Source organism: Nuphar pumila, chromosome 16 (genome assembly GCF_984573655.1).
Source record: "Nuphar pumila chromosome 16, dmNupPumi1.hap1.1, whole genome shotgun sequence".
Classification (NCBI taxonomy): Eukaryota; Viridiplantae; Streptophyta; class Magnoliopsida; order Nymphaeales; family Nymphaeaceae; genus Nuphar; species Nuphar pumila.
In genome coordinates, this window is record NC_143264.1 from 83,910,660 (window position 1) to 83,923,851 (window position 13,192).

The 13,192-nt window shown below is 35.5% G+C and overlaps 1 protein-coding gene across 1 annotated transcript; it reads left to right on the forward strand.

Moving 5' to 3' along the window:
- The first annotated feature begins 374 nt into the window (after positions 1 to 374).
- Positions 375 to 11,680, forward strand: LOC149813905 (lipid droplet phospholipase 1-like). Its single transcript, XM_089991826.1, has 11 exons — positions 375 to 592; positions 2,208 to 2,275; positions 3,414 to 3,484; positions 3,591 to 3,839; positions 8,993 to 9,156; positions 9,255 to 9,310; positions 9,395 to 9,447; positions 9,526 to 9,646; positions 10,567 to 10,664; positions 10,780 to 10,967; positions 11,427 to 11,680. The coding sequence occupies exons 1-10, from the start codon at positions 486 to 488 to the stop codon at positions 10,849 to 10,851; spliced, it is 1,059 nt and encodes a 352-aa protein (XP_089847952.1). The 5' UTR covers positions 375 to 485; the 3' UTR covers positions 10,852 to 10,967; positions 11,427 to 11,680.
- The last annotated feature ends 1,512 nt before the right edge of the window (positions 11,681 to 13,192 follow it).

Genomic DNA, 13,192 nt, shown 5'->3' on the forward strand with positions numbered 1-13,192 from the left:
GGGATGGAGGTTAAAATCAAAACCCATGCTAGAATGGAAGCAGATATGGAGGGTAGGTCCAGTCCCCGCCCCGTTCCACTGCCATCCCTGCTCCATTGTTTCAAATGTTTTTAATTGCTGTTTAATGTAATTACCCAAAATTCCAAGCCCTTCCGTGGAAGAGACGTGGTCTTTTTGGTTTTTATATAGAAAAAAGAAAGAAGGAAAAATGAGATGCCAACCGAACCGAGACAAACTGTCGTTCCCATCCTCACAAAATTATAACAAAAACCAGCAATTCTTTTTTGTTTTCAAAGTTGTTGAGCAATTATTCGATGAGGTTTACGTAAGGACTAAGTTTTTGAAATATCCGCGTAATATCTATAGAATTTTCAAAAAGGTACTCGAGCTGCTGCTGCTGCTTCTTCTTCCTGCTCCTCTTTGGGTGGTGCTGCTTCACTATTCATTCTGGTTTTTGGTGGTGGCGAATTGGGAGAATTGCGGGAATGACGGGGATGACCAACGTCGTGAATGGTGTCTCCGACGTCCGGAGATCGTCGGCGTCGGGCGCGCCCGATCACCTCGTCGTGATGGTCAATGGGATCTTAGGAAGGTGATAAAGAGAAACCTCATTGGATTCTTATTCGTCGATTTTGCTTTTGCAATGGATGCAGTTTTTTTTTGGTTTTTTTGTTCCTTTTGTTATTTTTTTCCCGTGGACTTTTTTTTTTGAACTTTTTTTTTCTGTTTTTGTTTCTAGTGGTGATTTTGGTTCTCGCAAGGAAATTGGGTGTCCCCGTCGTTTTTGTTTTGTTTTACGGATTTGATTTCAATGGTTTTGTGTTAGATTAAATTTTTTGATATTGGGAAACAGTGATTGATATTCAAATTTCAATTCCGGCCTTCTGGGCGCAGAGAAAATTTTATTTTGAATTTTTCTTTTTTCGGTTTGGAACATACGGAATTAAGGTTGTTGTGCGTACTTTTTGGGTTGGAATCAATTCGCATCTCGGGATTTTTCATCGTTTAATTTGTTAGGGAGGTGAGATACTGTAAGATCATGAAGTTAGGATTTGAACTGTTCTGTTTTTATTCACGCTGAAATCCGACAGATGGTAACTTTGTTTTACATATGATAGTTGGGTGCGTTTTGAATTGTAGCTTGCGATCGTTGGGTGTGAGACGTTGAGGACCTTCTGGTTTACAAAATCCTATTTGGTTTTGATTTCGAAGTTAGAGGAGATGCAGCAACATTGTGATTAATTTACATCTTTGATCCCATATTGTGAAGGATTGAAATAACTTTATGCTCGTAGGAGACAGCGAATTATTAGTACCCGAGGACCCATTTTCGATCAATACCTACTGGAATGAGTCAAAAGAGGACTAGCTAAAATTTTCATAAGGGTACTATTATTTTAATTTGCTGCCGAATCTATTTGAGGAGGGTATTAGTTCAGCTTCAAGGCATTCAATACTTGGAAAGTGTTGTGTTAATATGGTTCATCCTTTAGGAATCAAATGACTTGATGATTAGAATCTTATTTATAATAATGCACATAAATATCCTTGTTATTTCTTAGAGTCATCAGCATTATGGTGTAATGATCTGTCTGATTGTTTTCTTTCCTTCTCACAGGCTTTATTGCTCTCTTGGTTTGCACTTTGCAGCATTGGGATTGCTGAATGAGTGCATTATGCAAAAACTTGTCAGAGAACCATAATCATAAGATCATCATGATAACTTGAAACTGAAAAAATGAAGGAAAAAATAATCTTAGAGTGAAAGTTTGGTATAGATAAGGCTGTTGTAAACTTGTGATTATCATATTCCCGATATCTTTTTTTCTTCTGTAAGATTTTAAGATGATAACCTTAGCATATGTTAAACACAAGGTGACAGTCTGAATCTTACTTGTTACTTGACAACAATTTTTGGAGTCTGCAATTGGGTTTAATAATTCATACTAAGCATTTTGTCAAAGTAAAATGAGAGATGCTATAGTCATAGTTTTGCCAGGCTTTGTCTCTCAAATAATAAAAAATTGTTCTTCACTTCCAATGCCTTTTCTTGTTTCCTTTCTTTGTGCATTGCAGTTACTATTTCCCTTTCCATTGTCATTCCGGAGATGGTATCATCCATCTTAAGTGTGTACCTTAGGGTAGCGTATATAATCTTTTGTTTGTCAGATTAGCTGCTGGTTTTACCATTTTGTTCTTTGTTGCAGTGTGACTGATTGGAAGTTTGCTGCTGAACAATTTGTTCGGATGCTTCCAGATAAAGTAGTTGTTCATTGTAAGTCTTGATCTTCTGATTGTCATCTTCCTTGTAAATATTAAGCATTCTTATAGCATGTTAATGATAAATAACTGAAGGAAAACGCCTGAGAATGATTCTTGTATATTTCTTCTTCTTTGTTATGCACTTTGTCATTGTGTCCCTGCGCTTCCTTACACGATTTCATTGTTTCATGTCCTTACAATCTATGACTATTTTTCTAATGGTATCTTCACATGATTGATGCACATAAGAATAGTTCCATGTTCTTACACTCACTTTTTTTTAATTGTGCCTTGACTTGATTGATGCGTGCAAGAGTGTGATAGAAAGAACTGAAAATAATAAGATGTGTTGAAAAAAATTATCACAAAGGTGTTGTTTAACGAAGGATACAAGCTGTGGAATAGACGATGTTCTGATTTACACAAGAAATTCCGAAAGGTTCCTAAAAGCAAATATAGTTTCACAATATTAAGTGAGAGTAGATTATATTGAATATATCTTAAGCAGGAAGGTTTATTGAAGCACATGATGTGTATGTTTTAGGCTAATATTGTCTATGACAACTTTGAAGCAGCCTTTTAAGGAGGTATAAAAGGAGAATGGTTTTAATTTTTAAGTTGTTGATTCACTGGCGTTATTCAGATGCTTCACCTAGTGTTACTGACCTGACATGAACCAGCATTACTTCATGGACATAGTCAGACATGGGGGCATAGTCAATGCCATATGCATGATTTAATTATTCCTTTTGTTCTTATTGATCTGTCTTAAATTTGTTGTTCTTCATTTTTTTAATTGTCAATTTTGTGTTCATACCTTTTTAGCGATGATGATTCTTGACTTCAGATATTATAATCATAGAACAGGAATTCAGAGTCCTGTCTAATTAAACTGATGAAGCTTTCCCACGTTTTACTTCTCATGCCATAGCTTTTCTATTGTCTTTGTCATATATGCCTATGTTCACGTCCACACGGCATGGGCAACATTGACATTGAAATGTTTATTCAGTGGCTAATAAAAAAAATCTACATTTTCCAGCTTTCCTCATTATTGTTTCTTACAAGTGGGTACCATTGTATAAGGTGGGGATCCTCTGTGTGATGGGGGACATATTGATCTTAGGTGTTCTACATTCAATACCATGCAGGTAGTGAAAGAAATGTCTCCACATTGACCTTAGATGGTATTGATGTGATGGGGGCGCGTTTAGCAAAAGAGGTTTGTTTCCTTTTGAAAATATTTTGTGAATAAAGTTTAGTGACTCAGACATTCTTATAATGTGGTTATTTTATCTTTGACAAACTACAGTGTGCGTAATTGTTAGGTAGAAGAAGTTATTATGCAAATGCCTGATGTTCGCAAGATTTCCTTTATTGCACATTCTATGGGAGGGCTAGTTGCTAGGTATGCTATTGGCAGACTATACCAGCCCCCATCATCAGAGAAAGGCACTCAAGATGTTTCCCTTGTTGGTGCACAAGATAAAGATTTACGAGGCACAATATCTGGTCTAGAAGCAATGAATTTTATCACAGTTGCAACACCTCATCTTGGTTCAAGGGGTAACAAGCAGGTATTACTCTCAAGTGACACCAATCTTGCAATGTGCACTTTTAATATAAACTTGGTTTTTTCTTTTTCTTTTTCTCAATAAATGTTGTGATAGTACAATATATTGCATGTGCATATGAATACATGTTTTTATTTGGTTTGCTCCTACATATTCTTAACCTATTAGTCATGCCTTGTACATGACATGGATATGGTTACCAATTTCACAAGACATTGAGGCTGAAGAAACTAAATGTTGAGGCATTATTGTCTTTGCTTCTTCTTTATTATTGTCAATTGCTTTTGTGTTCAATGTGACTAGTGCTAGACATACTTTTGCATTGAAATTGTAATGAAATAAGAACAAAAGCAAACAAATGCCTTTCATGAAATGTGATTGCTTGCAATGTATACTGCGCTCTTTGTTATCATAACATAATCTCAAGGGTTGCTTGCAATCATACAAACATTTGCCTTTTGTGTTCAATAGGATGCCTTCAAAGGCAAATAATTGCAGTATACATTTCAAGCAATCATACAATCCATTTCAATGTATTTGGTTCTTTCATGGAATGTATGATTGCTTGCAATGTATATTGCGCTCTTGTTGTCACAAAATAATCTCGAAGGTTTTGCAATGTGAACTCTCAAATCTTCTAATAATTGTCTCAGCCATACTAACTCAGACGTAGTTGTCACCATGACAGGGCACATTGCTTCAGTGGAAGAGAGGGATACCTTCTTCTGCTTCTTGCATCTCCATGAAATTAGAGAATCACCTAAAAAACACAGGAGCCAGTGGTTGAGTGTCTATCATTCATATCCTCTCTCTAGTCAGAATCAGAATATGCAATAACTTCTAATGAGGAAGAGGATGAAAAAAATAACCCATAATTAATAGAATTTCTAATATATCTAATAATTCTCATTACAATACTTATATTTACTGTAGTGGGAGCATGTTGAAATTGACTAACAGAATGAATAATATGAGAAATATCAGGACGAGTAATAGAGAGATAAGACAAAGCTCCAATCATTTGTCTATATGGAGTTGGATCCTTTAGAGGTTCTCCATCATCTTTCTTTATCTTTGCATTGATAACCTTTGGAGTATCAACTCGTTTTTTGTTTGAGAGTCCTGACCGTTTGATGATCTCTGTTGCATACTTAGTTTACGATAACAAATAACCACAAGGTGAGTAAACCACTTTTATTTCAAGAAAATACCATAAAAAACAAGATCTGTCATATCAAAGTTAGCTTTGAGCATATCTTTAATATGACTCACTCCCTGCTTATCACCTCTTGTGATAATCATATCATCAACGTAGAGAAGTAATATCACCTATGTAACATGAACTTTTCTAACAGGGCACTGCACTTGCGGGTGCGACACTTGGATACGACTTTCTTTGTGTCAGGTGAAGTCAATCACACTGAGGTCCATTTCTATCCAAAAGTAGATTCAGTTAACCCTAACCAAGTTCAATTTTATCTATATTATATATATAAATACATAAATGTACACACATATAAGTATATATATATATATATATATATATCCGCACCAGTATGGTGTTATTTTTTATTGATTTTATTAATGAGGAATAGCAATTGTAAATTGTTAATTTGATTTATTTCATGATGAATTGATGATATGATAATTGTTTCTATTTCATTAGTGTTAACTTAAAATTGTTAAAAAGTATATATATACCCTCCCTGCACTCCCGCACCCAAAGTTTTTTTAAAGTGTCGCATCGGCACCCGTATCCGCACCCGCACCTATGTGACATAAAATATTACCATTCCTGCGTTAGAAGACTTAACAAACAATGCAATGTCAATATAATAAGATTTAAAGCCAAGTTGTGTCATCACATTATTGAATCGATCATACCAAGCCTTGGGGGCTTGCTTTAGACCATACAATGCTTTTCGTAACCAAAGATTTTTTCATGTGCTAAACTTAAACCTGGTGGGAGATCCATATAAATTTCCTCATTGAGATTACCATTCAAAAAGATATTTTTTACATCCATTTGAAAGATTGATCATTTTTTAATTAATGCTATAGAAATAAGGGTTCTAACGGTAGTCATTCGAGCGACTGGAGCAAATGTCTCATCATAGTCTATTCCGTATTCTTGACTATATCCTTTGGTTACTAATCTAGCTCTATATCTTTCTAATGTCGACTCACTTTTAGTTTTTATCTTATAGACCCATCTACATCCTACAACTTTCTTTCTTTTAGGTAATGTTTGAATTTTTCAAGATTTTGCCTTTTCTAAAACTTTTAATTCATCATTCATTGCCTTAATCCATTCTTGATGATTTTTAGCATTATGGTAAGATGATGGTTCTACGTATGAGTGTATAGCCATTAGACAAACTCTATATTTAGGTTCAAAGGAATTATAAGATATGAATCTACTAGGAGCCTTTGAAATTCTCATGGATCTTCTAACACCAGAGGAATCTACATCTTGATTTTGAGAATATCTTTCTAAGGCACACTGTGGTTGGTCTTCGGTACATCAAGTATAGGTTTGCATTTCATTATAAGATAGGGCTATATTATCAAGACCCTCATTCACATTCCTATGTGCATCATAAGTGCCCTCATTGTCACTCTCATGCATATCACATGCTCATTGACAAGGTCGAAAAGAAAAGAATAGTCACAATGCTCTTGGATTTTCTCTTTACCAAATCCATTTTCATTTTCAAGAAAAGTAATATTTCTTGAAATATATAATTTATTCCTTTTAATTTTATAACATCTATATCTTTTTTTATTTTTTGCATAGCTTAGAAAAGCACAAGGAATAATTTTTGAAAAAGGTTTGTCGTTTTTATTGGTAAGGACAACATTTACAACCAAAGACTTTCAACATTTTATAATCGGAAGATGTTTTATTGGTAAGGATGCAATCTTCACAAACAAAATCCCTTTCTTTATAACTTATAAGAAGTGAAAACAAATGTAATTTGGGTACACTAGGATGTCCTAGTCTTTTGTGTCAATTTTTTATATATTTCTTTTCTACAGAATTATAAAAAATATGTTTTGATAATTTAAGATTATCCATAACATAGAGATCTCCTCTTCTATGGCCTCACCCAATCGGCTTTCCGGACTGAAGATCCTGTATCAAACAATCATTAGATGAAAACAAAATTTTACATTCATAAACCGCAATTTGGAAAACGGATAAGAGGTTTAAATTCAATTTTGGTACTACTCTAATATTTGATATAAAGAAAGTTTGGTATTTTTAAAAGACCCAAAACTTTTAATTTCTAAGGAAGTTCCATTGACGGTTGAAACATAAAAATCATTTGGGTTAGTATGACATTCAGATAATATAGACTCATTTGAGGTCATATGAAAAGAAGCACCAGAATCAAGAATCCAAGAAGTCTTACCGGGGTCGATGCTTGTGGATACGACTACACCCGAGAAAGGAAAAACTTGATTTTCGAACATTGGTTGTAGTGCCTCCATGAGTTGTGCTAAGGATAATAAGCCGATGCATTTGGAGTCGTCTACACCATTTTTTTTAAAAGATGGTCCCACCGAAGACATCTTCTTATAATTTTTTGATCTTTTTTCCTTCTTTTAGGACAAAAAGGCTTGATGTGACCCGACTCATAGCAATGATAACATATTAATTTCTCACTCTTCTTATATTCATAATCGCTTCTTTTATCATTTTGATTTCTTTCATAGTTATTGAATTTTTTTGATTTTCATTATTTCTTTCAAAGTGAGGATGCTTATAACTCTTTGTGTGATTTTCGGGCTTTGACATAGCAAGCACATATTCTTCATCTTTTGAAGATGATGGTTTTTCAACTTGTTTTTTTCTATAGTTAATTCTTCAAAAGTTTCAACTATGGTAGGTACACCTCCTCTATGAAGAAGGGTCAATTTGGTCCCTTCAAATTCGGGTCTAAGCCCATTAACAAATTGATAGAAATGCTTTATTCTAATTTGTTTTTTGCGGAGTTCTACATCTTCAGAAGAATACAATTTTGGTTCTAGAAGAGCCAATTCATCCTAAAGAAGAGAGAGGGCATTGTAATATTCCTTAATGCTCATCTCTCCTTGGGTCATGGTTCTCACCTTATTTTGCACATTGCATCATATGTGAGAAATATCCTTAAAACTATACATATATTTAAGATACTTTCATGCATCACTAGAAAAATAAAGTTTTACTAAGATAGAGTAGTTTTTGATGTCAACACTATTGATGAGCCATCCAATTATCATGGAATGACCCATCCTTCATTCTTTCCATTTTTTCTCATATCCGGTGACGACCTTGAGCATCTCTTATCTTTGAAGAGCTATTTCCTTTTCATTTTCTATTTTGGTAAGTATAAGTTTAGGCTTTCTTTCGGTGCCATCAAACATACCCTATAGACCCTTTTCTCATATTTTATGTTTCACTATGGATGCTCACATCACATAGTTAGTATTATTGAGTCTCATGGGAATGGAGACGATCACTTCTCTTTCATCCTCCATTTTTACAATAATGAAAGAGATAAAAAAGGAAGGTAGCAAGAATTTTGTTGAGATCTTTGATGATGTGTTTTTCGATGCAACGATCCTACAAAACGATGCTACAAAAATCTCACAATCCTCCTCTTGGCCTTTTTGAATGAATAACAACCCAAGAGCACCAAAGCTCTAATACCATGTAATGAAATAAGAACAAAAGCAAACACGTGCCTCTTTTGGGCTTACAAGAACATAACCAACCCACGAAGAACACTAATTGATCAATCCACACCACCCATACAAGGGTCAAGAATAAAATAAATGCTTTTGTATTACACAAATACTTAAGAAAGCATTGAAATTTACAAGGGCTTAAAGCCCTATTTATAACAAGCAAGAGAGATAGGGAGCAACCTAACTAGCTATTGGGCTGCTCCCAACGGTCACATTTGGAGCAGCTCCAACTGTGCCAATTGATTGTACCAAAAAACAAAAAAATAATAATTATACAGTCAGCCCTTAATGGGTTAACTTCTATTACAAGGTATACATATATATTAATATATACATATATATTATCTATATATATATAAATATATATTAGAAGCACATCTTAACAGAAATATCCCATCTTACTTTACTTTTGTTCTTCACAGGTTCCGTTTCTTTTTGGTGTTGCTATGTTTGAAAAAGCAGCTTGCCGTTTCATTCATTGGATCTTTGGGAGAACTGGCAGGCATCTTTTTCTTACTGATAATGAAGAAGGGGAACTGCCATTACTCCAACGCATGCTGACAGACTGTGATGACCTGTATTTCATGTGCGTGATATTGTCTGGAACCTATACTAGATATTGCATCTTTTGGAGGATCCTTCTATCAAAAGATTATATATATGATTAGTTACTCAATAATGCAGGTCAGCATTACGGGCATTTCGACGACGAGTGGCATATGCTAATGTTAGCTATGATCGTATCCTTTTTGTCCATCTTTCTGATGTCTTTCCATTCACAGAGTTCTAGGACTTATTTTTGTCCTTGACAGAATGCAACTAAGATATTGTAGGCTGGAGAACTGCATCAATCAGATGTAGTCATGAATTGCCTAAGGTTTCCTATTATCTACTTATCCTTTTAATTATATTTTTCTGTTTTAAGTCTCAATAATGTATAATTTTATGGACACAGTGGGAGGATTCACCAAATAAGAGGTATCCACATATTGTACATGAAGAAGTTGTGAAGGAGGGAGATGTAGAGCAATGTGAACTGACTTCAGTCATGGATGAAGGATTTGATGTGCTGGAAGGTTGGTTTCTTCACAGACATTTACTGTTGAACAGCACATGTGCTGCATGTTTGTTGAGTGTACATTCTTGTTTTTTTTAAAATTTGGTATTAACAGTTGAATCCTATCCTAAAGTGTAATCTGGTCATTCACGAGATCTTTGAGAAATTAATTTTGTGTGGGTCAATGAATGTTGGGCCTCTTGTCATGCTAATTATTGCCATCACATCATTAAATCTTATCCCAACTGCATTGAGTGAGCTTTACTAGACTTTTCTCCTTTCCTATTTAGAGCTAAAACCGGTCTCACCGACAAGCTTTCAAATTTGTCCTTCCTCCAATTCTTCATTGATTCGCACCCTGAATAAATTATGATATATAATATTCCTTTTCTGATAATTAAATACTTGAATTGAGTTGGTTTATGAAGAGTAAACGCCTGCTGATTATCACAATCTGGTAATGATGGATTTCTCTCTTCAGAAATTGATTTAAACTATAGATGCTGGGTTTTTGTTGGGCTACCATAATTCCATTGCTTTTCTTTAGAAGCGTTCATTAATGACTCATAGTATTATGTATAAAAGCCTCCATTTTCTCCCATAGGAGTATAAATTACAATATTTGAAAGACTTTCTCCCTATATTTTTCATAAATCAGATTAGACTTTCTATAATGGGGAAAGGACAACTCATCAGTCAAAGGATTCAGCTGTTAGTTTTATGGTCATTGCCAGTAAATTTAAGATTGAGAGAGAGTACCTTTTGTAGCTTTAAAGTAAGATCATTTTTATTTTGGTTCATCTTGAAGCAGTTTCTACATCGAGAGAGCATGTATATAATGACTTGAATGATTGAATCCAAGTAGCAGCTCCTTTCTCTGTTCATTAATTAGAAAACTGCTTCTGTGGTTTCTTACATAGTTCAATTTTATTATTGCAGACAAATTGGCTTATGGGCTCACACGTGTTTCGTGGGAACGAGTTGAAGTCAGTTTCCATGCTAGCAAGTGGAGGCTTGCTGCCCACAGTCTGATTCAGGTCTCTCTTTCTCTCTCATATATATATATATATATATATATATATATATATATAAAGCTATTATATTTCCTCAATTGGCTACATATCAGGTTTATATTTTCTGAAATTTTTGTAGGTCAAATTTCCCTATGTGCATTCAGAAGGTGTCGATTGCATAATGCACATGATTGATAATTTCCTTTGTTAGAAGAGTACATATTCGAGATGCTATTTCTTTTCAAGTATACAGATTTATATATGTCAACTGACAAACGATGGCCAAGAAACTTCAGCCCACTCACTAAGCCTTTACATTTTTTCCAGGTAACAGCAATCCTTTGATTTTCTCATGTCTGTTAGTAAGTTAATGAATGTGGGTTTATAGTGGCAGTGCTGCTTGTGTATGATAGTTTGTCCTTCGATGTTATGTCTTAATAAAAGAGAAGAGCAAAGGTGAAAAATTTGTGGAAAGAATTTGGTTTAAGAATGCCGAAGGAACTGTTTGACATTTTCAAATCAAGATGTTGCCCTTGTTTGATGAGGGAGACAGATCCATTGCTCATTAGGTATACTATATTCAGCCACTTTGTTGGTTTTCTTTATATATATATTTTTTGAAAGAACACTGTTGGTATTCAAACTGGTACTTAGAGTGCTAACACTTCCAGCCATGGATCAAATGCCCAGACGGTATTCCATAGTCCATCATTGATTTTAAACATTGGAATGAATTACTTGAAGGTTTATTTTTTAATTTAATTGTTTCTGTTTCTTTACTTGCAGGTACATGGGTAGACTAACGACGTCCGTGTACGCTAATATTGTCTGTGAACGGGGGATCGTGGAGACTGAAATCAGTTTCTCGTGTCCATTTTGACTGGTAGTTTATGGTCATTGCAGTAACTTTCATTAATAATTGGTTGCGTGATATGTAAATTTGAGAATAAAACCATTGTTTGTAGTTGGAAGTTTCTGTATATGCTACAATTATGAAATAATTTGATCCTTGCGTGAGGTCTAGTACCTCCTGAAAACAATGACAGTTGATTTTGTGGTCACCCTATACAAGTGGAGAGAGAGTTCCCTACACAGAAGACGTGTCAATGGACCCCTGTTCTGTCAATGATGTGAGGGGGACTGAGGGCCGCATGTGATTGCCAAAGAAACTCCTCATGAAGAGCTCTAGATGGTAGGTCCCAAGGGCGGATCGGGTCAAGGGTGCTCCTGACGGTGTTACGACCAGGTGCTCCTTAGATGTTCATCTTATGAACGGCATCAGAAATGAAGGCTTTTGCCCATCTCAAGTGATTGTCACTCCATTCAGGACACCTTGGATGCTGTTTTCATCTCAAGATTTAAGACATTTAAGGGGCGTTTGATTGCATGAACAGTAGCCTCTGGGGGTCGTTGCTGTCCATGCTTCACGCATCTGACACAAATGGCAGATGCATGGGACACCTGAAACAGTGTCCCACCAGTTTAGCAGGACACTTTTTCCGTTTGGCACGATTTTAAGATACTGCGATCCCCTTATCTTGGGTACTCCCAACCTCCTATATCATCTTTTCTTATAGAGATTTGAGATTCATAATCCGAGTCTTGTACTTTGTTTGCATTCAGTCGGTTTCTTGGCAAAGGCAGAGGAGAGCTAGAACGTAGCCAGACCATTTCGACCATCTTCTACAAGTCCTCACCCGAGTCAGTCCGTATGGTTTATGACTCAATCCCAAGAAGTGTGCATTTCGAGTCTCGTCTAGCAGGTGTCCTGCGATGTTCCACGGAGCAGTGGTGTTTGGAACACCTGGGAATAAAACCAAAAGAATAAAAAATAATATTAATAAAAGAATGGAACACCTGAGACAAAAACTCCACTTGTCCTGGACACCTCTGAGCTCAGCCAGCAGTGCCCAGACAGGATTGTTCTAAACAGTTTTGTCTGTGCAATCAAACGCACCCCTGATCCACTCTCATATGTCCATGTAACAACAGTGGCAGGCACCATCAGTGCCACACTGCCACCCCTGATCCATGTCCCTGTGATACACTGATATCCAAGCACAACAGAAAATGGGGCTTAAATTTTCTGTCCAGGCATTGATGAGATTCGGGAACCTTTCTTGAGGTATGCTCCATGCGTCTGGGTCGGGATTATGAATCTTCGTTACTCTTCTTGATTGGGCGGATTAATCTTATCCAAGGAAACAGAGTCAGGTGAGCTTGAGCATCAGTCCCTTTATGCATATAAGGGTTCTGCGCACCCATTCTCTGTAGCATAGTGACAAAAGTTAAAAACGGCAAAATCTCGGTAGGCAAAAAACTCGGGAGATTTTGAAAATTTTCATAAATCTCACGTTTTTTAGGCAAAATCTCGGGAATATAAAAAAAAATTATAAGAAAATATAAATGAAACACATTTACAAATAAAAATCTCGGGGGTTTTCATGATAAATATCTTTTAAAAATATAAATATCGTGATATTTGACACGGTTTGAAAATCTTGCGAGAAATTGCAGTTTTAAACTTTCAGGCAATTTCACACTATATATCG

Coding starts and splice junctions, on each gene's coding strand:
- LOC149813905 (XM_089991826.1), top strand. CDS start 486: ATGACGGGGATGACCAACGTCGTGAATGGTGTCTCCGACGTCCGGAGA. Junction 593..2,207: donor GTCAATGGGATCTTAGGAAG/GTGATAAAGAGA, acceptor TCTTTGTTGCAG/TGTGACTGATTGGAAGTTTG. Junction 9,311..9,394: donor TGCTAATGTTAGCTATGATC/GTATCCTTTTTG, acceptor AATGCAACTAAG/ATATTGTAGGCTGGAGAACT.